This window comes from Serinus canaria, chromosome 28, assembly GCF_022539315.1.
Source record: "Serinus canaria isolate serCan28SL12 chromosome 28, serCan2020, whole genome shotgun sequence".
Classification (NCBI taxonomy): domain Eukaryota; kingdom Metazoa; phylum Chordata; class Aves; order Passeriformes; family Fringillidae; genus Serinus; species Serinus canaria.
This window is the reverse complement of record NC_066341.1, coordinates 3083776-3109060: the sequence shown is the minus strand read 5'-3', so window position 1 is coordinate 3109060 and position 25285 is coordinate 3083776. Positions and strand designations below refer to the sequence as shown.

The following is a 25285-nucleotide window of genomic DNA, read 5'->3' as shown; positions in this document are numbered from 1 at the left end:
AAATAAGTGGGGTGGCATTGGGGCTCTGTCACAGATTTTGTTTTTCACAAAAAATTTTGATTTCCACCAAAAAATTTGATTTTTTTTTTTTTGAATGTCATCTCTCACAGCTGAGATTTTCCTTAGGGGTTAGGATGGATTTTGCCCTTGTTGGCTGATGGAATTCTCCATCCTTTAAGCTGCCTAGAGCAAGCTATGAAAAAAAGAACAATTATTTCTTCTTCCATGCCTGCTTTTAACAGTTTTTGGTAAGCATGGAAACAATATGAACCATGTTTCATTCATAAGGCAGCCCTGCCTCCATGTAAATGGCCTTGCCTTTGTTCATCTCCCCTGCCTAAAGCAGCTCCAAAACGCTGGGGAAACACAGATAAGAGGAGCATTTCAAAATATTTTCTATGTTCAAATTTGCAGGGGGAGCAGGGGGGAAAGGAGGAGATCCTTCAAGGATAAAATTCCTTTATTACATCCTTTTATTTCTGGCAGGACTTTTGAACTAGAATATAATACTGGGATATAAATGAGGGAAAGGAAAAGATCCTCAGTGAGTTTTTTGTTAGTTTTAAGGACAATCAGTTATTTCATCTCTGGGATAAAGGGATTTTTTTTTTATATATAGCTACTTCTATTTAAGGTTATATTTAAGTGGGTGTTATTACCTCCATGGGTAAGAAATCCACTGGGCTTGTCCTTGCCATTCATAAATGGGCTTAACAAATTCTTCTCAAAGGGGATTTAAATGTGGGGCACAAAAATCCAACAGAAAAATGACTGCCTAGAGGTCCAGGAAATGTTAAATCAGATTTTGGGTGCCTGAAGGATGTAATTATAGAACATTTGGAAAACACCTTTGAGTGTTTCCAACCATCATCACTTCAGGTGCTGAGGAGGGGATGGAGCAGCAGCCCCTGCACCCCAGAAGAGCCTGGGGGAGGAGGGGGATGATGCCAGAGCTGGCCCTGGGTGCACTCACATTGGCACATGCCAATGTGCTGAATAAATGCAGTGCAAGGAGACCTTGGAGCAGCTTTTAGTGCCCAGAAGTGCCTGTGAAAGAGCTGGAGAGGGACTTTTGACAGAGCCATGCAGTGACAGGACAGGGGGAATGGCTGTGAGGAGAAGGAGGGGAGATTTAGATGAGAAATTGGAGATTAAAAGGGAATTCCTGGCTGGGAGGGTGGGGAGGGGCTGGGATGGAATTCCCAGAGCAGCTGGGGCTGCCCCTGGATCCCTGGCAGTGCCCAAGGCCAGACTGGACAGGGCTGGGAGCAGCCTGGGACAGTGGGAGGTGTCCCTGCCATGGCAGGGGTGGCACTGGGTGAGCTTTGGGGTCCCTCCCAACTCAAACCATTCTAAAATGGAAATGCAAGACCTAAATCTCTCTCTACATCTCCCTGAAAGGTGGGAGGGTTTCAGGTACACCTGAAAGGTGCCTGTGCTCAGCTGGGGCTGGGCTCTGTCTCCAGCAGCACTGACAGAACCAGAGCACACAGCCTCCAGCTGGGCCAAGGGAAATTCACGTTGGATATCAGGAAAAAAATATAGGTTAAATATTAGGAAGTTGGTGAGATCCTATCCTATAGGTATGATATTAGGAAAAACTAATTAGGATATTAGAAAAAATATAGGTTGGATATTGGGAAAAAAGTATCATTCTTTCAGTTTTTCATGGAAAGGGTGATAAAGTTCTGGAATGTTCTGTCTGGGGAGGATCATCTGCTTGGAGTCCCCATCCCTGGGGGTGTTTAACACAGCCTGGATGTGGCACTGGGTGCCAGGGTTCAGTTGGGGTGTTGGGGCTGGGCTGGACTTGATGATCTTGGAGGTCTCTTCCAACCCAGTGATTCTGGAATTGTGTGATTCTGTGAATTCTTTGAATACCCCATGAGAACCAACCATGCCAGTCCCACCTCTGATTCATGTGACCTATTCTTAAAAAAGAAAAATAATAAAGTAGAAATAATAAAGTGAAAGATCAAGATTTTGGGTGCCACATTTCCTCTCCTCCCTGCACCCTCTGGAGCCCTGGCTCAGGTGCCAGCTGGCTTGGCAGCCGTGCTGAGGGCACCAGCAGAGCTCTGCAGCACCTCGTGCTGGTTTCTGGGAGCACAGGAATCCTGGGTGTGCTGTCAGCTTCTCATCAGCACCAATTACCCCGAGCAGATGGCACACAGGGATCTGAATGCAGTTCTCAGGAAGTGCAGGATGGTTTAATGAGAAGTGAATTATTCTTTCTCCAGGATGTTGCACTGATAAATAAAATAATAACAAGTCCTGTTAATTGTGGCTTGGCAGTCCAGGAGTTCTCTGTCTGCCTACCTTGTGTGGAAGTGCCATCTGCAGATTTCCTGGGAGCCTTTGTGTCTGGCATGGCTGTCATCACTGCCTGCTGGAGCAAACCTGAAAATCACACTGGGGATTTATTCTGGCAGCAGACAATTCACCTTCCACCCTGCCCACATCCCCCTGCTCCCTCCTGGCCACTGAGGGAAAGCAGAAGACAAAATGTGCCAGCAAAGAGGAGTTGTTGGTGATTTGAGTCATAGAATCAGGGAATATTCTGGGTTGGCAGGGACTTAGAAGGATCATCAAGGTCCAGCTCCATCTTCTCTAAGTGTTCTTTTCTGATTATAGCTGCACCTCAAAGGAGACCTTGTGCAGACCTGAAATGCCAAGAGCTGACCCTGCCAGAGCCATTAACAGATGATTAAAATATCTTTGTCAAATCCCCCACTCTCTTCTGTAACCTCACCAGCTACTCAGAAAACCCTGGAGAGCTGCAAACCACAGCCCAGGGCACAAGGGACAGAAAAGAAACACTTTTGGAAAAGTTAGGGGACTAGATGTGGTACAAGTGCCCCCTGTCCTGCCTGAGCATCTCCACCTGGGCATTCCAAAGCCAGCAGTGCTGCCCCAGTGTTTAATTGTAAATAATTTGGGGCTGGAGCAGGCAAGGAGCTGGAATTTACTGGGAGGATTTTTATTTTCCTGATCCCGTGGTGCTGTTGCAATGGAATCTTCTCTCAGGGAGGTTTTGGCTGAAACCCAGGCAGAGGCAGTGATGGGGAGAGGCAGGTGCTGCCTTTTTATAGCAGAGCTGCAGGGATGGGGGTGCTGAGGGCAGCTGGGGGGACACAGGAATAAATATTGATTTAATTTCCCTTCTTTCTGGCTTCTTGGATTAATCTGGTAGCTGTGACTCAGTGGGTTCTGTATCTACTTTTTCTCCTAGATGTGAGAAAAATGATTTGCAAGCTCTGGGTTTTTAGGAAGGTTGGGAGAGTAATTTTAATTTGCTAATGGGAGTATGGAGTATTGGGAAAAAAAAAAAAAACTTAAAAACCTGTTTTTTGGAGAGTTTTAATATTTGAGGGGTTTTATTGGTGGCTGAAGGAATAAACAGGTAAATTCTGTAACTTCACACCGCCCTTGCATTTCTTTTGAACACAAATGAGCAGGTCCAATGTCCTTTAGTTTCTCATTTTTCCTTTTTCCTCTTAACTTGTACAAAGGTGAGGGAAAAGTTTAAATAATGGCAGGAGAAGGGAAATATAATGCATAATAATCTTGTTTGGAGTCAAGGCTGAGAAAGCAGAAATGGCACTGCCCAAAATCTGGACGTGTTTAACCTTTTGATTTTGAAGTGACAGCAGAAACCCTCCTAAAATAGTTTATTAAGCAGGAAGTTTCACAGGAAACCAAGGAAAAAAGGCTCCCCCACCCCAAAAGCCCCTGAAAATGGCATTGTGTGCTGCCTCAGCATCCCCTGGTGTCCCCAGGGCTGGGACAGTGCCAGGAGGGAGAGTTGGCACTGAGGATTTGAGGGGTGGCAGGGTGGAGATGCTGCTTCAGGGACTCCAAAATTTTGGTGATTTGCTGTTCTTGTGCTCTTCATCCTTGATTTTTTTTTTGGTTATAAACCCAAGCTGGCCACCCCACTTTGCCAGTGAAATTTAGGTTTGATTAAAAGCTTTTTTTGGCAGTAGTTAAACGTGATAAGGCAGAGGGGAAGAAAGCATTATTTTAAAAATATGCCCCTACTCTTCCCAATCATGTGTGATGCTCACTGTGACACAATAATTTTCCAACACCACTTTTCAGTTAAATATAGAAGTGCATTTTCTGTTCCTTCCCTCTCTCTGTGAAACAATTGTGCAACTTTCTTTTTCCTTAACATAATTCTGCATCCAAATGAGCTCCAGGGACTAAAACCAGCCCTGTGTGTAGGACGGGAGCTGCCTCCCTTCCCTCTGGATGTTCCCCTGGGATTTCACCCCGGGTTCCAATGGGTTGGGGGTGTGTGGCTGTGCTGTGCTGTCCCCTCTGATGTCCCTGTGCTGTCCCCAGCAGGGAGCATGCAGAATCCAGAGGGTGGATCAGACTCAGCAGCTTCTGTGGCTCTTCACCCGTCGGCCTCAGCGCAGGCACCAGTGGTGCAGGCAGTGCCAGCCTCACAGCAGGTAAGGCATGCACAGCTGGGGATGCTGTTGCCATGGAGAAAAGCCCTGATTGCCCTGGCAGATGCATTTTAATCCCAGGTTTTGATAGTGAGGAGAAGGTTTTTTATCAGCTCCTTGAGGTAGTGGGGAGAACCTGTTGGTAAAAGTGTTGTCCTGTGGGTCTGAGTGCTGCCAATCCATGTGCAAGCTTTAAAAGGTGGGGTTTGGGTCCCCAAGGTGGTCACTTTGTGCCAGTTGATTTTAATCCCAGGTTTTGATAGTGAGGAGAAGGTTTTTTATCAGCTCCTTGAGGTAGTGGGAACAACCTGTTGGTAAAGGTGGGGTTTGGGGTTTAATTTAGGTTCCCAAGGGAGTCACTTTGTGCCAGCTGATTTTAACCCCAGAGAAGGTTTTTTATCAGCTCCTTGAGGTAGTGGGAACAACCTGTTGGTAAAGGTGATCTCCTGTGGGTTTGAGCTCTGCCAAGCTTTAAAAGGTGGGGTTTGGGGTCCCCAAGGGAGTCACTTTGTGCCAGCTGACTTTAACCCCAGGTTTTGATACTGGAGAAGGTTTTTAATCAGTTCCTTGAGGTAGTTGGGACAACCTGTTGATAAAAGTGTTGTCCTGTGGGTCTGAGTGCTGCCAATCCAGGTGCAAGATTTGGGGTTTAATTCAGGTGCCCAAAGGAGTCCCTTTGTGCCAGTTGATCTTAACCCCAGGTTTTGATAGTGGGGAGAAGGTTTTTTATCAGCTCCTGGAGGTAGTGGGAACAACCTGTTGGTAAAGGTGATCTCCTGTGGGTTTGAGCTCTGCCAAGCTTTAAAAGGTGGGGTTTGGGTTTAATTTAGGTTCCCAAGGGAGTCACTTTGTGCCAGCTGGGTGTTTGCTTGGTGAATTTCCTGTGGTCACTGTTTGGGGTGTCAGTAAGAGCAGGGGAAGGTGGAGCAGTGCTGAGAGGTGAGGGCAGAGCTGATGCAGGAGCCACGTGCTGTCCCCACAGAGCTCAGGGAGGGGATTGTCCCCCTCTGCTCTGCCCTCCTGGCCTCCCCTGCCCTGCTGGGGCCACCTTTGAGTCCCCAGCACAAGAAGGGTTTGGGCAGGTCCAGAGGAGGCCACGGAGCCCCTCTGCTCTGGAGCCAGGCTGGGAGAGCTGGGGGTGCTCCCCTGGACAAGAGAAGGCTCCAGGCAGAGCTCAGAGCCCCTGGCAGGGCCTGAAGGGGCTCCAGGAGAGCTGGAGAGGGACTGGGGACAAGGCCTGGAGGGACAGGAATTGTTCCCTGGGAGGGTGAGGAGGGGCTGGAATAGAATTCCCAGAGCAGCTGGGGCTGCCCCTGGATCCCTGGCAGTGCCCAAGGCCAGGCTGGACAGGGCTGGGAGCAGCCTGGCACAGTGGGAGGTGTCCCTGCCATGGCAGGGGTGGCACTGGATGGGCTTTGAGGTCCCTCCCAACCCAAACCATTCCATGGTCTCTTCCTTGGGTAGGCAGATCCCAACATTTTCATCTGCAGAGGGGATTTGTGATTCATGCCCATGAATTTGCTGCATTTGGGAGGCCCCAACAGGAGACAAGGGATGAACAGGAACCACCCAATGCAAAATGGGAAGGGTTCAGTGAAACTGGTTCCTTTTTGTTCCTTTTTCTGCCTTTTGGGGAACTTGCAAAAGAAATTTCTGCCTCAGGAAGCTGGAGGGATAAGAGGGAGGGTGGGTGTAACTCAGCTCCATCCTTCTCCAACTCCCAAGTGAGCAGCAGCAGCTGCCAATGGATGCTGAGGGAAAGGAACAAATAAAGATTGGGAATTGAAGGAATATTGGACTTTCCAGGAGTCATGGGGTGATCCAGAGTGCTGCTGTCACCTCCCAGCCTTCCCATCCGTGGAGAGCACTCCCTGCTGGTGTGGCAGGGGTGGGGACAGTAGTGCCCAGCAGTGCCAGGTGTCCCCAGGGTCACAGTGTGGATTTGGCTGTGAACAAAGGCTGGAAAAGCATTGGATGATGAAATCACCCACCCAGCCTCTGCCCGTGCTGGAGTGGAACTGCTTGGATTAAGGAAAATCCAGGGGATAGTGAAGACTGCTGAAGAGGAGGAGCATCTAGAGCCTTCCTTGTCACCAGCAGGACAAGGAAATCACTGGGGATGAGCTGCTGCCAGCAGGGATGGTGTGAGGCTGAAGACCTTGGGGTTGTTGGGCACTGGTGCCCCTTTGGGTTTGAGCAGGATGGCCTCACCTTGCAGTTGGGGATGATTCCTTATCTTGGCTGGAAGGTGAGAGCAGAGCACAGGGCAGGCAGGGAGCTGGGCCAGGGATGTGGCATCTGGCAAAAGCAGTGCCAGAAAATGGGCAGAAAGTAGGAGAAATGGGGGGGTGTCCACAGGGCTCCCAGGATGAGGGAAGGGATCAGAATCTTGACTCCACGTTTCAGAAGGCTGATTTAGTATTTTATGATATATATTATATTAAAAGAAAATTATATATTTAAACTATGCTAAAGAATAGAAGAAAGGATTTCATCAGAAGGCTAGCAAGGAATAGAAAGGAATGGAATGATAATAAAATCTTGTGACTGACCATTGAGTCCAGGACAGCTGGACTTTGATTGGCCATTAATTAAAAACAACCCCATGAGACCAATCCCAGATGCACCTGTTGCATTCCACAGCAGCAGAAAATCATTGTTTACATTTCATTTCTGTGGCCTCTCAGCTTCTCAGGAGAAAAGATCCTAGAGAAAGGATTTTTCATAGAATATGTCTGTGACAGAGAAAGGAGAGTCTTTGATGCAGGTGGCACTGCCAAGGTCTGATTTCAAAAAGGGCTTGTGATGTCCCCACCTGCACTGGTGAGGGAAAACAGGCCAGGTGATGGCTGAAATAGGTGTAGGATGTCAGTGCAGGATCTCCAGGGAATGCAGCCTGGGCACTGCAGATGGAGCAGCTGCCTGGAGATCTGGGCAATTGTCATAACCCTGGAATTGTGCTAGAACTGGATTTCTGTTTGCTACATAGACATGGGAGGGCTAAAAATGATAAATATCCATGGAAGTTATTTGTCCATCGTCAGTATCCAGGTAGCCAGTAACTCTCAGGGTTGCTCCTGGGGTTGTTTTCTGGCTCTTTGTTCTGTTGGCCCATGTGGTGTTTGCATTCTCAGAACAGACCCAGTTCTCTCTCCCAGGGGATGGCAGCACAGCCCCAAGCTCCTGGGTGTTTTTAAAGGATGTGTCTCCTTGGAGAAGGTTGGAGAGGCCATGGAGATGCTTGGCTGTGCTCCCAGTGAATCCTTTCTCTCCATCCACCACATCCCCACGCTTGTTTTGCTGGCTCTGAAGGTGCTGAGCCCTCTGAGATGTGCTGACAGCCTCAGATGAAAGTGGGGTGTAAGACAGGGATGATGGAAGTGGCAGAGCCACCACCATGAAATGTCCCTGTGCCCTTGGTGGCACTGCAGGGAGAAGCAGAACCCCGGAGCTTTGGTGCTGGGGGGATTTCTTGCTGCAGGAGGCAGAGTGTGGCTGGGTTTAGCAGCTCTAAGAGAAGGAATTTGCAGCCAAGTGTGGATGTGTGAGGAGTGATTCTTGTTCAGCTGGGGCTGAGCTTATCAATGAACTGCTTCTTCCTTTGCTGGAGGTTTGAATTTGATTCCTGGCAGAAATTTGCCCAAATTCAGGGGGCTGAGCTCGGGCTGGTGCACCCCCCAGGGAGGGTGGGGACCATGGGGACACCAATCACAGGATGCCACTGCTGCTGCTGCTGTCAGAGCTGGCCATGAAATCTGGGGAGAGAACACCTGGCTCAGCTGCTATGGACTGAAATTGTCTTTATCTTCTTCTTGCAGAGGGTTTTGGTCCAGGCCACAGGCTCGGCTCCCAAAGGGGCACAGATGCAGCAAATCTCTGTTCCCAGAGTCCAGCAGGTTCCACAGCAGGTAAAGAACCCTGGGACAGACAGCCCTGCACCAGCAGGGCCCCAGTCCCACTTCTGAAACTGTGCCAGAGCTGGAAAAATCTTAATTAAAGACTTCTGGGCAGTCAGGGAGCTGGCATCACTTTCTCCAGCTCTCTCCTCCTTTCTCAGACTGATGACAAAAGAAACTCTCAAGATATTTGAAGTTTAGGAAGAACCTTTGCTGTAGCAGTTCTTTCATGTATTTGAAGATTTGATGGATGCTTTCAACTTAAATTTAAAAGCATTTATTAAATCAAAGTTAAATTAAAATTAAATCCTTTGGTAAAGATGTTTTTTAGAGGCCAAATGTTTATTTTTTTTCTTTTTAATTAAACAAATTTACTGCTTGCATGTGACAGAAAGGTTTGGTGCCAGGGAGCCATGCAAGTGTTTTTATTTCTTTGAACTTTGCCTTTTCCAGGGTTTGTTTCCTAAGAAACCAGGGATATGTGGTGCTGCTCCACCTGGACAGCAAGTCTGATCCTTTTAGTGATTTTTTTTGTTTGGTTGCTCCATTTCAAGGGGCAAAAAAAAAATGACAGAGGGCAACTGTGTCCTTCCCAGAGCACCAAAAGCAGAGCTGGGGTGCAGCTGGGCACTGCCAGGCTCCCCTGGAGGAGAAGCTGCAGCAGGAGCTCACCCCAATTAGGCAGCCCCAGACTCGTGTCCAAGCAAACCCAGCTCCATTGCTTCCACTTCCCATGGAGCAACCACTTATTTATCTGGTTTAACTTGACCTTTGAAAATAAAAACCTCCTTTCTTTGGCATTCCTAAGCATGGAGGGGAGGGCAGGGAGAGTGGGGGGGTTTTGTTTGGTTTTTTTTTTTTTGGTTGTTATTGTTGGTTTTGGGGGTTTTTGGTTTGTTTTTTGGTTTTTTCTTTGGGGTTTTTTGTTTTGGTTTGGTTTTTGGTTTGTTTTGGTTTTGGGAGTGTTTTTTGGTTTTGGTTTTTTTTTTTGGTTGTTTGGTTGGTTTTTTTTTTTTTTTGGTTGTTGGTTTGAGTTTTGGTTTTTTTGTTTGTTTTTTGTTGTTTTTTTCTTTGGAGTTTTTTTTTGTTTGGTTTGGTTTTGGGAGTGTTTTTGGAGGTTTTTTGTTTGGTTGGAGTTTTTTTGGTTGTTGGTTTGGGTTTTGGGGTTTTTTGGTTTTTTTTGTTGTTTTTTCTTTGGAGTTTTTTTTTGTTTGGTTTGGTTTTGGGGTGTTTTGGGGTTTTTTTTGTTTGGTTGGAGTTTTTTTGGTTGTTGGTTTGGGTTTTGGGTTTTTTTGTTTTGTTTTTTTGTTTTTTCTTTGGAGTTTTTTTGTTTCATTTAGTTTGGTTTTTTGGTTTCGTTTGTTTTGGTTTTGGGAGTGGTTTTTTGGGTTTTTTTTGTTTTGGTTTGGTTGGGTTTTTTTGGTTGTTGTTGGTTTGGGTTTTGGGGTTTTTTTTTTGTTGTTTTTTTCAATGGAGTTTTTTTGTTTGGTTTGGTTTTTTGTTTGGTTTGATTTTGGGGTTTTTTTTGGTTTTTTTTTTGTTTGTTTGATTTTTTTAAAGAAAGCCTGAGTGTCAAGGTAAGGCTGGAGCTGTGCATTTGGCAGCAGCTGGTGAGCAGTCCCTGCCTGTTGGTGCCTGTTGCAGGTGCAGTCCGTGCAGCACGTTTACCCAGCCCAGGTGCAGTATGTGGAAGGAGGAGAAGCTGTTTACACCAATGGAACCATGTAAGAACCTCGCTGAGCTGTCCCCCTGCCACCTCCCGGCCCCACCAGGGCAGGAGGAAGAGGAGGAGGAGGAGGCTCAGGTGTTGTGTTGGGTGTGGGGGTGGTTTCCAGCCCTGGGGGGGTTCTCCTCATGGAGGGACTGTTCTCCAGGGAATCCTGGCCAGGAGAGGCTCTGAAAAGCCTGGGAGCTTTGTGCAGCTTTAGGAGTGGGACTTCCAGAGGAAAAAGGGGCTGCTGGAAGATTTTATAGAGTCAAGGAATGCCAGAATGGCTTGGGTTGGAAAAGACCTTCAAGGCCATCTCCTTCCGACTCCCCAACACCTTCCAGCACCCCAGGCTGCTCCCAGCCTTGTCCAGCCTGGCCTTGGGCACTTCCAGGGATGGGACACCACAGCTGTGCCAGGGCCTCTCCATTCTTAGGATTTCTTCTTCCTCCTGCCTGCTGTGCCCCATTTTGTGCCTCCTTTGGCCTTCTCACCCCAGTTCCTCACCAGGAGCTGCCCTCAGCATGAGCTTGTGCTGTGAGGCCAATGGATCCCATTCCAACAGGGCAAACCCCACTGTGAGAAACAGCTGCTCACTTGTACAGTTCCAAAGGTTTATTAAACCTTAACAAAAATTGCGACAAAATTTTTAAAATAAAGTATTTAATAATTTTTTAAAATATTTTTAAATAATTTTTTTAATAAGGAAAATGTTTTTGGTTCTGGGAGTCCCTGTGAATGCCAGCCACATGGCTCATCTGCAAAATATCTATCTCTTAATTGTGAGAGCTAACAATGACATTACTTATCTGTACAAACCCCCCTTTTCCTTTTCTATAAATCATTTGGCTCAAACCATTAACTCTAATTTTTGATTTGGATAATTTACCCTTACTTCTCAAAAAAAAAAAAAAAGAAAAGAAAATAATTTTTACCAGCATCTGTTGATGTGGGCATGGACAGTGGGAACAGGAAAAGTTTTATTTGGAAATGGACAAAATGGGACTAATTAACAAATTAACAAGAGGTTAATTAGGTCTTGGTCTTTGGTCTCTGTTGGATTAAGAGACAACTGAAGGATGATGGAGGTGTGGTGTGGCTTTCTTGTTCCCACCTTATCATGCTTATGGGGTTCCAACCTGCAACAGGGATATGATCTTACAGTGGGAACAAGAAAAGTTTTATTTGGAAGTGTCCAAAATGGGATTACAGAGGCCAGTTTGGTCTTGCTCTTTAGTCTCTGTTGGATTAACTGAGGGATGATAGAGGTGTGTGTATGGCTTTTTTATTCCCACCTTACCATGCTTATGGGGTTGCCACCCACAGCAGGGCTATAATCTTACAGTGGAAACAGGAAAAAATTTATGTGGAAATGTCCCAAATGGGATTACAGAGGCCAATTTGGTCTTGCTCTTTAGTCTCTGTTGGATTAAGAGACAGCTGAGGGGTGATGGAGCTGTGGTGTGGCTTTCTTACTCCCACCTTCCCATGCCTCTGGGGTTGTCATCTGCAGCAGAGCTATATCTTTACAGGAAAAATTTTATTTGGAAATGGACAAAATGGGAAAAAAGATGTTCATTTGGTCTTGCTCTTTAGTCTCTGTTGGATTGAGACAGCTGAGGGATGATGGAGCTGTGGTGTGTCTTTCCACCTTCCCATGCCTATGGAGTTGGTACCCGCAGCAGAGCTATAATCTTACAGGAAAAATTTTATTTGGAAATGTCCAAAATAGAATTACAGAGGCCAATTTGGTCTTGCTCTTTAGTCTCTGTTGGATTGAGACAGCTGAGGGGTGATGGAGCTGTGGTGTGGCTTTCCACCTTCCCATGCCTCTGGGGTTGAACCAAATAATCTTGGTGGCGAACACAAGGGCTAACCTTGAACACCAGGGTTTTTCTGACACTTGTGCAGCTTTCTAAAGCTGTCCAGCCCAGGATTGCCTCTGCCAGCTCCTCTCTTTTGTCCCCTGCACAGACGAGCTGCCTACTCGTACAGCAGCGAGGCGCAGATTTACGCCCCCGCCAGCGCCGCGCCCTATTTCGAAGCGCAGGGAGGAGGAGGAGGAGGAGGAGCTCAGGTGACTACAGCGACATCCTCTCCTACAGCCATTCCCTCTCACAACATGGTGGGCATCACCATGGACATTGGGGGAAGTCAGATCCTCTCCGGCTCGGGAGCCTATCTCATTCATGGGGGGCTGGAGAACTCTAGACATTCTCTGTCTCACACCTCACGCTCCTCTCCAGCAACGGTATGTAGCCCTGCAGGCACCTCAGCTGGGGGGCCAGCAATGATCCCAAAGGGAACTGAAAAGCCTTCAGAAAATTAAACTGACCTGGCATTATCATTGTTTATGTCTGTAACCTGCCATGAGTGCAAGGGGGAGAATAGACACTGGTGTGCTGCGCTTATTTTTCAGTTTGGATTGTTCCTCTCGCTCAGATCACTGAAATGATCAGCAGCATTAGAGAAGAGAAAGCATTAATCATTCAAATATTAATAAAGAATTGGATTTGGTTTGGGTTTTTTCCCTCCCAAACAAAATATTTTGGTTTTTAAAGATTTGTCCCTGTTTACATTTTCTACTGTAAATTTGTCTCTATTTACATTTTCTACTAAATCAAACATCTCACATATGCTTACCCAAAATATTGAAATATGTCTTCAGTTGTGAAGAGACCTGAGAAATTCTTCCTTAACCCATTGGATAATTAGCACATAAGTTGTTCTCAGGCTGATCATGCTGAGTGCACAGTGATCAAAAAGCTTTTGTGTATAAATCTCCTACACCATTGTGTATTCTGCCCTTGCCATATGTTTAGAAAATGTCTTTTAGGGGTGATATTGATCAAATAGAAATGGTTTAAAGTTCTGATTTCTTTCAGTGTGTCCCTCCAGCTGCCAGCTGAGGTGGCAGGTGCTGGAGCACAGCTGTGTGGGACTGAGGCCTTTCAGCTCTTCACCCAAAACAGCCTTTTTGCAGTAAGGGCTTTGATTTGGGAATCTCCCAGCCCTCAGCAGCTGCCAGGAGTGCAGGCACTCCTCATTTCCTGAGACACTGCTCACCTCCCTCTGCAGACTTCTGTGTGTTTATGCATCCATATATAAATATAAATACTACTGTAGGTGTAATTCAGGGTCTGTAGCCAGAATTTAAAATGTGAGCAGCATCACTAGGGAGAAAAACAGGAGCTGTTGCTGCTGAGAGCTCATGTAAATCTGGCCTGTTATGCTGTACTTTCTTTTCCCACTGAGTTTTTGAATGTAGATTTTATGTTTTTTGAATCTTTGTGCCTTGAAAGATTGCGTTGCTCCTGTGGTAACTGTGCTCTGCCTTGGGTAGGCATAGGGGAAAATCCTTGGTTTGGGTGGAAGAAAATGACAGATGCTGAGGTTCTTTTCTTGGGTGAGAATTGTGTGTGTATTTTAACTGTTCATAGTTAAAAATGAGCACTGGACCATTTGATTTTTACTCAAAGTTATTATTTGGAAGCATCACCTGTGTGGGACTGCATCTTACAAAACTGCACAACTTTCCTCTTGGATTTTTGGGGGACTTTTTTTTTTATGTTGTTGTTGTTTGGAGTTTTTGTAATTTCCATGGTGATGAGCATGATATAAAAGCCAAAGTGGAAAATATGCCAGTAGAAATATCCCATGAATGGATTTAGTTGATGGTTATTACATGAGATAAGGCGATAAGGCTGCTCAGCAGAACAAAAAAAAAAAAAAAATTTAGAAAGTGACCTTTATGGAAATAGATCTGAGATAAATCCACTCTGTTGCATGTACAAATGAGCTTTCTGAAGGTATTTGAACACAAAATAGCTGAGGAAGGGCTGGAAAAGGTGGGAAAGAGCCTGGCAGGCAGGCCAGGGCTGTGTCTGTGTGTGGCTGTCAGTACTTCCAGCTCAGACCAGGGTCACAGGGGCTGGAGCAGAGCCTGCACTGCTTGGAATTAATCCTGGAGTCATTTGGTTTGGGACCTAAGGGCTCATCCAGTGCCACCCCTGCCATGGCAGGGACACCTCCCACTGTCCCAGCTGCTCCCAGCCCTGTCCAGCCTGGCCTTGGGCACTGCCAGGGATCCAGGGGCAGCCACCAGAAGGGATGGGTGGCTTAAGGACAGCAGGGACTGAATCAAATCCATGGGCAGGACCTTGATTTTCTGTTTTCAGAGACTGGGAAAGGTTGGTGTTGAAGAGGCCAGAGGGGCTCTGGCAGAATGTGGTGGGGCAGGACTGGGAGCTGTGTGGGAGGAAAGGAAAGCAGAGCTCGTGCAGATGGAGCCAGGGAAGCCAAAGGGTTTGCCCTGGCCTTGGGGATGGACAGCAGAGTGGTCAGTGGTGGGGAAGGAGAGGGATTGGAGGTGTTGAGGGCAAGGAGGGCACCTCCAGAGGAGAATGGAAACTTCAGGATGAGCAGAGGTCCTCAGAAGGCTGAGAGATGTTTGGTAAAGTCTGTGTGTGCACCAAAGAAAAACCTTCAGATACTTCAAAAAAACTCTTAGGAAACCTTCCCTCTGTGCTGGAACACCAATGTTCTGCTCCACCAGATGGGCTGAGACAGCACAGGGAGCATTCAATATCTGTGCCAACACAGCACTATCAATCTTCACCTAAATTAGTCTGGACTAAGAGAGGAAATCCTTGAGACCTCCCACAAGTGGGTCCTCAGAGCTCTTCACCTTCCTGCAGAGCTGCTCAAGAGCCTTTGGTCTCTCCCCTGTGGCAGTTTTTATTGCAGATGCAGGGTGTCCTTTTGGATGGGACACCTGCCAACAGCAAAAGGCCAGGCAGCATTTCTGGGCTTGCCTCAGAGCTGTTGCTCAAACAGCCCCTGAGCAGGCAGAGGAAGGAAATTGGGTCTCCCTCTGCCTCTGACTCATTTCCTGAAGGCTGTGTCAGCACTCAGGCTGTGCTTCCTCATGGTCTATCACGGTGTGGGGCAGTGAAACCCCACTAATCTGAGCCTGAATTGGGGGAGGTGTGGGGCAGTGAAACCCCAATAATCTGAGATTGAACTGGGGGAGATGTGAGGCAGTGAAACCCCAATAATCTCAGCCTGAGTTGGGGGAGGTGTGGGGCAGTGAAACCCCAATAATCTGAGTTTGAATTGGGGGAGGTGTGGGGCAGTGAAACCCCACTGATCTCAGCCTGAATTGGGTGAGAACCCCTCTAGAAGTGGCTCCACTTTGGGGTGGGAACCAAGGGAGTGTGCTGGAGGTGGTGCCACCTTCACACCTGGATGTCGCCTCAGAGCTGGCTCTGCTCTGCTCTGCCACCCTGCTGTGACAGAGCCTGGCTTGTGAAGGGCTGGGTTTATCTCAGCCCTGATCTCCACTGTGGGGTGAGTCAGGGCAGGCTGTCAGTGTGGGCAGGAGGCCATGGACACATCATCTGCAGATGTTTTGTGGGTGTGCCCACAAGGTGTTAAATGAGGACAGAGAGCAGAGCTCTGGCTGCAGGTTCTTTGTCCTGCCAGGGCACAGATAAAGGGGTTTGGGACACCCCAAACGGGGTTTGGGAACATCTGCTGGAGACAATCAAGTTCTGCTCCTGCCAGGCTCTGATGTGGGGTTTGGGGAGGTTTGAGGATTGTTTTTTTGCCCTGCAAAAAGCTTGTAAAGGAGCACTTGAGCTTTGGGACCAGCAGCCATCTGCTCAAGGAGCCCAGATTCTGCCCCAGCAGCAGAATGGAGAAGACAAGAAGGGTTCAGGAGAGGCTTGAGGCACAAGGCAGCAGCCACAGCTGGGCTGAAGGGGGGAGCAGGAGGCAGCCAGGGGGTGAGGGGGCTCCTCAGGAGCCAGAAGGTCTCACCTTGGCTGCTCTGGGATCAATAGAAACCAGCACAGGCAGCAGCAAATGTTCCAGCCTGGCTTCTGGGGGAGAACTCACCCAACTGAAAGCTGGTGAAGGCTCCTGCCTTCTTCCCTTTGCAGCTCTCAGCAGCAGAGAACCCTCATCCATTCCTGTTTGTGCACTCTCCTTGCACCCTACCTTTTAATTTTTTAGTTTTTTTGACAAAATATGAAGAGGTGACCAAGTCATTACTGCCAGCTCTCCTTGGAAAGCCTGGGCCCAGCTCTGCAGCCAATCTCTGACCATTCCAGTTCATCCACTCTCCTTGCACCCCAGCTTTATTTCATTTTTTAGGGTTTTTGACAAAATACTGAGAGGTGACCAAGTCATTACTGCCAGCTCTCCTTGGAAAGCCTGGGTCCAACTCTGCTGTGCATCTGGTGGTGGTTTGCTCTCAGCAGGAAGGGAAAAAGAGGAGGAAAATGGCTTTTTTGATATAAATAGGCAGTGCTTTTAGTGGAAGATAAACCCCCCTGGCCTTGCTTTGTCACCCCTGTGGGGATCCCTGCTGTGTGTCCATTTGCATGTCCCAGTAACGCCTCTGCAGCTCCATCCACGTCTGTTTGCCTCTTTTTCACCAGCTTGTTGATAGAAAGCATTAATCATTCAAATATTAATAAAGAAACAATAATCCTGGCTGTTGCTAACTATCTGATTTCCTTTCTTTTTCCTTTTTTTTTTTCTCTCTCTCTCCTGTGCACGTTTTTCTTTAGCTTGAAATGGCGATTGAAAACCTACAAAAAAATGAAGGGATTACATCACACAAAAGCAGTTTGCTCAACAGCCATGTAAGTTACAATCAGAATTTACAACCTTTTCCCCTGCTTTGGTAGGAGAATTATTTCTTTGGTGTATTCAACAGCATGAGGCACTCAAAAGCAGCCTGTGATTGAGCTGTGCTGCCCAAAGCAGCCCATTCCCAAGGAAAAATAGGCTGCAAAAAGTGCCATGTGATAATGTTTGCTGCTGAGATGCTCAGGAGTCTGTTATTTATTTATAATAAATATAAATATGTGTTTATTTATTTCATCTGCCTTGCAATGGAAATTGCTGGCAATCAGATAAACACATTGGAGGAAGTTCTTTTTCCTTTCACTGGAATTGAAACGTGGCTGGAAAATTACTTGTAAATCCAGAGCCACGACTTGGTGTGAATTGTGACAGATCCCCCTCAGCCAGCACACACCAAAAGCCTCTGAATGCCTTTTTTCCCCTCTCTCTGTGCCTCAGGAAGCCCATTCCTGTCACATTGCTGTGCTAAATCCATGTGCTGGGCCTCTCTCTCACTCTGCCAAGGATTTCCCTGCTTTGTGTGATATTCCCACTGTTCTGCTGGGCCTTTGCATCCTGGTTTGTGGCTCCCATGCAGGAACACTGAGGGATGAGCACATGCTTGGGTGAGATTTGGGTTGATCCAGGTGGTGATGGAGTCCCTGGACTTTGTTTTCCCTGTGTTTGGATGAAGCTCAAGCATGTCCTGCACCCATGAATCCCATGCACAAAGTGGTGTTTTTCTACTCTAACAGGTTTTCTCTGAGTTTGGGGGCTGGTTTGTTGTCATTCTTAGGGCAAAAAAGAAAAATCTTTGGCTTCTTCACCCTAGATAAATACCCTGAGACAACAAAAGGAACTTTAAACCAGTCTGATTCTTGATTCTGACTTCAAACTCCAGGCCAGAGCTCCTGGGGGAGCTCAAACTTTATTTCAGCTGGTGGAGAATGAAGGTTTCTGGTTGTAGCTGGGGAAACTCAAAGCTGCAGGATCAGGCAGTTCCTGTTCTGAACATCCCTCCCACCCCAGGCTGGGCACTCCTCAAGTGCTGCACAAGGATTGTGTTGCTCTGCAGGAGTTTTCTTGTTCAACAAGGACAAAGTTTGAAATAAAATCAGGAAAAGGGCAGAGGAAAGAGAGCAAAAGGTAGAAAAGATTTCACTGCCCACAAGCAGGGCAGGATGGAGTGGGGGCCTCATCCAGCCCCAGATCTGACCTTCCCCACCCTGGTCTTGCAGGGTAGAAGTGCAGAACTTGATGTCCCTGGTTCTAGGTCCCTGTTGTCCCTGGTTCTAGGTCCTTGATGTCCCTGGTTCTAGGTCCTCATGACCCTGGTCCTAGGTCCCTGGTGTCCCTAGTTCTAGGTCCTCGATGTCCCTGGTTCTAGGTCCTCGATGTCCCTGGTTCTAGGTCCCTCGGTGTCCCTCATTCTAGGTCCTCAATGTCCCTGGTTCTATGTCTCTGATGTCCCTGGTTCTAGGTCCTCGATGTCCCTGGTTCTAGGTCCTCAATGTCCCTGGTTCTAGGTCCCTGATGACCCTGGTTCTAGGTCACCGGTGTTCCTGGTTCTATGTCTCTGATGTCCCTGGTTCTAGGTCATCGATGTCCCTGGTTCTAGGTCCTCGATGTCCCTGGTTCTAGGTCGTGGTTCATAGCCTGACCCAAGGTTTAAGTGCTCTTACAGCCTCTGGAGCCAACAAACTCCTTCTAAACTGAGCATGAGTGACACATCCACCCCCAGCTGGTCCCTCTGAAGGTGCAGCTCCAGGCACAAGGTGCAGGTCCTGGGCTGAGGAACCCTACAGGTCCTTGCTGTCCCCAATGTCCCTGCTCAGGGAGGTGTCTGGGGACATGTGGGAATAAAAAGGGCTGTGAGCAGTGCCTGAAGGGGACCCAGCACACTGGGGAACCAGATCAGGCAGTTCCAGAGCTGGAGGAGCTGCAGTGCCACTGCCCAGGGAGGCTCTGCAGCCTCTGCATGGGGAGGTTCTTTTGGGACTCCTCTGAGGGAGGCACTGGGCTGCAGTGAGGGACCTGAGCCCAGGAAGGGCACCCTGATGTGATCAGGAAGCTGGACCAGGATGGTTTGGGTTGGAAAGGACCTTAAAGCTCATTCTCATTTAATTCCATCTTCCTGCCATGGGCAGGGACACCTTCCACCAGAGCAGGGAGCTCAGAGCTCTGCCCAACCCAGCCTTGGATGCTCCAGGAATACTCAGAGCTCTGTCCCACCCAGTGTTTGGATGCTCAGAGCTCTGCCCAGCCCAGCCTTGGGTGCTCCAGGAATACTCAGAGCTCTGTCCCACCCAGCCTTGGATGCTCAGAGTTCTGTTCCACCCAGCCCTGAATGCTCAGAGCTCTGTCCCACCTGGCCTTGGGTACTCCAGGGATACTCAGAGCTCTGTCCAGCCCAGCCTTGGGTGCTCCAGGGATTGAGCAGCCACCACCTGGAGACTGCAGGTGGCCAGAGCTGGCTCCCAGTGCAGGTGTGGGACATCCCAGTGACCACCAGTGCTGAACCCAGCTCTGCTGTGGTACAAAAGGGTTCTGCTCTCCAGGATGTTCCAGTTCCCAGCTCTTCATGGCAAAGAACAGATCCACAGCAGCAGGGAGAGCTCTACCCATCCCAAATTCCCCATGGCTGGCACACAGGATTGGCAGGCTGGTGCTGGAGGAGCAGGTGACTGCAATTTGTCAAGGCTGGAAGCAAATTCCAGCTTGACAAAAGCAAGAGGAAATGGGGAGATGATGCTAATTGCACTTGGTTGTGACTTAATTGCTCTGAGTCTTAAGGTTGCAGAGTTCTTCATTGTCTTCTGTCCTTTGTTTTAAATTTGGCTTTTTGGAAGTGTGCAAGTTCTTGGGATGGTGAGGTTTATTTTGTTACCATCAGCAGCTGGTTCATGCCAGGAATCTTTGGGGTTTAATAAAAAAATAAGAGGACAATTAAAGATATCTCAATCCAGAGGGAATTTTTCACATAATTTAACTAAAACCAATATGAAATTGAGCTTGACAACTGAATTTGGCTTCCAAACCTCCCTGGGAGGTTATTTAAGTGCACTTGAGAGAGGCAGTGGAGAGGTGAGGCTCCTGCTGAGCCCCAGTTCAGGATGGTTCTGATGGAATCATGTCAGTGTGGCTGCAGCTGGCAGTGGCATTCTTTCTGGGATTATTTCTCTGGGATTGGGATTATTTCTTTGCCAGTTATGAGTTTGCAGGTAACACAAAGAAAACAGAGAAAAATAATTTTTTGCAATTTTTGTACACAAGAGCCTGAAGTGTGAGGAGTTGAGGCCCTGTGGCTGTGGGATATCCACAGCACAAGTAGGAACAGGGAGAAAATGTAATTTTTCCTCATTGCATGCAAAATGAAATAGCAAAAAAGCACAAAATAACCCCCATTGGAATTCTTTCCTGTGAGTGAATGTCTCTGTCCTAACTCTGAGCTCGACTGAGTGGAAATTTAGGAGCCTGCTGCTCGTGGTCCCAGCTAAAATCACCTTAAATATGACCCACAAATGGTTTCTGTTTTATATTTCATAGCAGTGGCCACAAGAAAATGTCTCCAAACCTGCACCTTCAAAAAAGAAAAAGGTTTTTATTTTCTCAGCCAGCCACGAGTGGATTTTTCCACCCTTGGATCGAACCAGGATAAGGTTTTTGCCAGTGTTTTTTTCAAACAGTCAGATAGAAATAAAGTTAAGGTAGAAATGAAAATTAAATGTTCCCCTGGAGTGCCAATAACAACCACAGCAGCATATGGCTGTAGAGTGATTTTATTGAACCTGATCGTGGCATAAACAGAAATAAACTGGGGAATATCTGATTGTCACAACTGAACAAAATTCAGAAAGCAAACAGAAGAAGAGATTCAGGTGGAAAGAGTTTTTAATTTTCTCATTTTAAGTGCCCAATGTGTTATTAGTTGTGCAGGTAGAACAAAAATCAAGTTTGGAAAATTATTTATATTCTGACAGATCTCTGTTTCAAGCTCTTTTGTGTTCTTCATAATAATTTCTAATTCAATAGTGGGAGTTCATATTGTGAAACTCTGCAATGTTTGAGGGAATATAAAAAGACATTTGCAGGAAAAGGAAGCTGGGAGATGAATGGAATCTTCTAGAAATATCAGAGATTAGAATAAAAATGCCCAGGATCAAATTTAAATGAGAGGGTTTATATGTATCTGGATTTTCCATTGCAATATACAACTTTTATATTTTTTTTAAGGCTTAAGGATTAAGATTTAGGGGATAAATAGCTGATGCACATTCAGTATCTGCCACAGGATAAATAAAATACCTGCTTTAAAAATTTGAAAGGATTGTAAGCAATAATCCCTTAAACATAGGAGATGGGCCAAAATTAACATAGATGTGGACAACTTAAAAACTGAATTCCAGCTGGAGTTTTATGGCAAAACCACTGGGGTCCATTTTTGTTAGAGGGAACTGAATGGCTGGGGGAGGCTCAGGGTCATTAGGGATCATTAACAAACCATTTATTGGAGCTGTGGAGAAGGGAGGACCTCAGAGAGTGCCCTGGGTGGAGTGGAGCTGGGGGAAGGTGGGAGGGGGAGAAGAGGCTCCTGAAAAGCAGGACAGAGGGACAAGTGGCCAGGAGGTTTTTCTTCCTTCCAGCTCCAAAGGCCACCAGAGCTGATGGGTGCAGTCACAGGAATTTGTGGTTGGATTTGGATCAGCTCCAGCTGACAAATCATGGGATGGTTTGGGTTGGAAGGGCCCTCAAAGCCCACCCAGTGCCACCCCTGCCATGGCAGGGACACCTCCCACTGTCCCAGGCTGCTCCCAGCCCTGTCCAGCCTGGCCTTGGGCACTGCCAGGGATCCAGGGGCAGCCCCAGCTGCTCTGGGCACCCTGGGCCAGGGCCTGCCCACCCTGCCAGGGAACAATTCCTGCCCAAGATCCCATCCAGCCCTGCCCTCTGGCAGTGGGAGCCATTCCCTGGGTCCTGTCCCTCCAGGCCTTGTCCCCAGTCCCTCTCCAGCTCTCCTGGAGCCCCTTCAGGCCCTGCAAGGAGCTCTGAGCTCTCCCTGGAGCCTTCTCCTCTCCAGGCTGAATGGAATAGTTTTAATTAGAGGTTTGGATGCAGCTGACTTGGTGCAGCAGCAGTTTCCATGTGGGTGTGTGAAGGAGACCCACAGAGCACACACGGAGGGGGCTGCCAGGCTCTGTGTGACAGCAGGGTGGGACACAAGAGCAGCTCAGTGGAGGTGCCAGAGATGTCATCACCCAGTTCAGGCTGTCTTTCAGAGAATTATTGATGTACAACTCCAGCCTGGTGGTGAACTGGGACCTTGGAGTGTCACCAAGAGAAAATGGGAGAAGAGAGAGGGACACTGGGGTGGGAGGGGAGAGGTTTGGGTGCAGCTCTGTGGGCTTTGGCAAATCCCACTGATTTCTAGGCTAAGTCCATGCTCAGTTCCCATAATTGCTTGGACTCTCAGTTGTATGGAGATGCTGTGGCTGATATTTGGATTTCACAACCCAAATCTGTTTTGCCCTGTTCTGGTGGAAATGCAGCTGGTTCTGGTGCAGGAATGGAGATCTGCAGGGAGAGGGAAGCCTGCAAAATGTTCATCCCAGCCATCCCTCATGACAGTGAAAGGGCTCTTACCCACCCTGTTGATATTAGTCCATGTGTACATCCAGTTCCTTCCAAAATTCAATTAATACAACGCTCATTTTATTGATGCTGAAGTCATTTATTTCATTAAAGGAGATTGGGGGCTTTGCATTTGAATTCCTGTGCTGACACCGTGTGCTGGACCTGCCCTTTCAGACTATCTTGGTATAAATAATTTATATTAATTGCAAATTTTAATCAACAGCTATGTCAGAAGTTCAGACAGTAAATTTTGCAAAGTAGATGGATTCCCTCAGATTTTGAAGGTTGCTTTGGCAACCATTAATTTTATTGTTAAGGGAGCGGTTGCAGACTTGCCAATCTTCCAATTAATAAAGACTTTGCATCAATTTGCTTCCCCTAGAATTTATTTCTCTTAGGCAGATCTCTTTACCTTGGAAAATGTGAATTTTTACAGCTTTATTTTGGCTCTGCAGGAATTCATCCGAACCCGAGGTGGACGCTGAGGTGGCAGCAGCATTGTGTTTTAATAAAAAATCTGACTGGTTTTGTTTGTGCTGGGGGATTTTACCATCCTATAAACAGGCTTTTGCTGTACTACAAACTACCATAAAGTTATATAAATTATAAATTACGTGAATTAACTTATATAAATTAATTACTCAATTCTCTTGAACGTCTCCATCTGGACATTTAAGCATCGACCCTGCCTGACTTCTCAGCTCTCTTCAGACTTGCATGTTGTTTATTTTTCCCTGCCTGAAGCTGCAGTGGCTGCTGGATAACTACGAGACAGCAGAGGGTGTGAGCCTGCCCCGGAGCTCCCTGTACAACCATTACCTGAGGCACTGCCAGGAGCACAAACTGGACCCCGTCAACGCCGCCTCCTTCGGGAAGCTCATCCGCTCCGTCTTCATGGGGCTGAGGACACGGCGCCTGGGCACCAGGTTGGTGGCAGTCTGCAGTTAAAGAAACAAAAGGCAACCCTCCTGCAGCATCTCTGGTGCACTCAGAAGCTGCTGAGGATCTTTAGGAGGTTCAGGTGTTTCTTTTCTGGGATCTACGGGAATAAATGGCACTGCACTTGGCCACATGTGGGTTTAAATGTTATAGGGGATGATGGCATTTCATTAGTTTGATGCCTTGTGAAGGCTGAGCTAGAACAGAGAATAAACAGAGTTAATTAATGAAGTAGGGATTTATTAGGAGGTCTCAATGGATCCACCTTGGGCAGCACAAGAGCCCAGCCAGGACTGCACCCAGGATGAACCAAAATGGTCCCAAAATGGACACCAGGTCACAGGGTCTCTCCCTGGGATCAGCTCTGCTCCATTTGCACCTTGCAGTTCATTGTCCCATTCCAGCCCCAGCCCATCCAGTCCCACCCTTGTTTTTCTCTCTCCAGCCCACGGGGTTTGTGCTCCTGGGCTGAGATTTGGGTCATTTGTCCTTGGTGCCCAGCTGGAGCAGGAATTGTTTTGTCTCCCTGCTCTGTGCACAGAGCTCACCATCCCATAATGTGAAGCCCAGACCCACCACTAAAGCAGCACAGAGTCTGAAAAATAGAAAAGCTCAAAGCTGAGGCACCAAGTTCATCCCTTCAGCACTCAAACAGTGCTTGGCAGCCATGTGCTGCACGAAATAGGGTGTGTTGTCCAAGCAGTCAGGGCCACAATGCCCTTTCAGTGACTAAGTTGATATTTCCAGGGGAAATTCCAAATATCACTACTATGGGATCCGCCTCAAGCCGGAGTCACCGCTGAACCGCCTGCAGGAGGACACGCAGTACATGGCCATGAGGCAGCAGCCCATCCACCAGAAGCAAAGGTAGGTGCCCCCAGACCCTGCCCAAAACACTCAGCAGGTGTGAGAATCCACTCAGACTGTAGAGCATGAGACGCTTCATCTCTGGGTTGTGTCTAACCTCTTACAGGTTGTGTTGGGCACCACCTGTAAGATCTCAGGGTTGTGGGTTTGAGCCCCACATTGGGCACCACCTGTAAGATCTCAGGGTTGTGGGTTTGAGCCATACATTGGGCACCACCTGTAAGATCTCAGGGTTGTGGGTTCTAGCCCCACATTGGGCACCACATGTAAGATCTCAGGGTTGTGGGTTCTAGCCCTACGTTGGGCACCACCTGTAAGATCTCAGGGTTGTGGGTTCGAGCCCCACCTTGGGCACCACCTGTAAGATCTCAGGGTTGTGGGTTTGAGCCACACCTTGGGCACCACCTGTAAGATCTCAGAGTTGTGGGTTCAAGCCCCACATTGGGCACCACCTGTAAGATCTCAGAGTTGGTGGGTTCAAGCCCCATACATTGGGCACCACCTGTAAGATCTCAGGGTTGTGGGTTTGAGCCATACATTGGGCACCACCTGTAAGATCTCAGGGTGGTGGGTTTGAGCCCCACATTGGGCACCACCTGTAAGATCTCAGGGTTGTGGGTTCTAGCCCCAGCTTGGGCACCACCTGTAAGATCTCAGAGTGGTGGGTTCTAGCCCCACATTGGGCACCACCTGTAAGATCTCAGGGTGGTGGGTTCGAGCCGCACATTGGGCACCACATGTAAGATCTGTGTCTGGATGGGCTGTTCAGGTCCAACCCGGCTGGCTGTGGACCCCAGCCCACAGAATCTTACATGGACAAAGGCAAAAGATGAGAAGCGCTCTTCTCCACGTGTGGACAAACGTCCCACATTTATTTCCAAGGTGGGAAAGGGGCTGTCCCCTTCTTGTGGGGGACTTTTATGCCCGAGGGAATGGGGGGAGGAGGAAGAGGATCAATGGGATACAAGTGAGGAGGGGCAAGGGGAGGGACTGACCAGGGGACAGCCCACCACCAGGGGTACTGAGGAGAGGGGTGTGTGAGGGAAAAACCCTCACAGAGGGGAAGAGCAAACCAGGTGCTATAAGATAAACTATTCGTGCAATATAAAGACTACTCAGTGCAAATCTCCATTCACCCAGTGCACAACATCAAC

The 25285-nt window shown here is 47.8% G+C and overlaps 1 protein-coding gene across 8 annotated transcripts in view; it reads left to right on the top strand.

Annotated features, from left to right (window-relative positions):
• Nucleotides 1-25285, top strand: part of RFX2 (regulatory factor X2) — a 77062-nt gene that overhangs the window by 37433 nt on the left and 14344 nt on the right. For 2 of the 8 annotated variants that reach the window (XM_050986206.1, XM_050986204.1), the window contains exons 2-8: nt 4348-4460; nt 8276-8365; nt 9998-10077; nt 12036-12312; nt 16637-16711; nt 23070-23251; nt 24012-24131. In XM_050986206.1, the coding sequence (XP_050842163.1) occupies nt 4356-4460; nt 8276-8365; nt 9998-10077; nt 12036-12312; nt 16637-16711; nt 23070-23251; nt 24012-24131 (929 nt within the window). In that variant the 5' untranslated portion in view covers nt 4348-4355. The remainder of the gene's footprint in view (nt 1-4347; nt 4461-8275; nt 8366-9997; nt 10078-12035; nt 12313-16636; nt 16712-23069; nt 23252-24011; nt 24132-25285) is intronic. The other 6 variants (XM_050986208.1, XM_050986207.1, XM_050986210.1 and 3 more) reach the window with 5 other exon arrangements.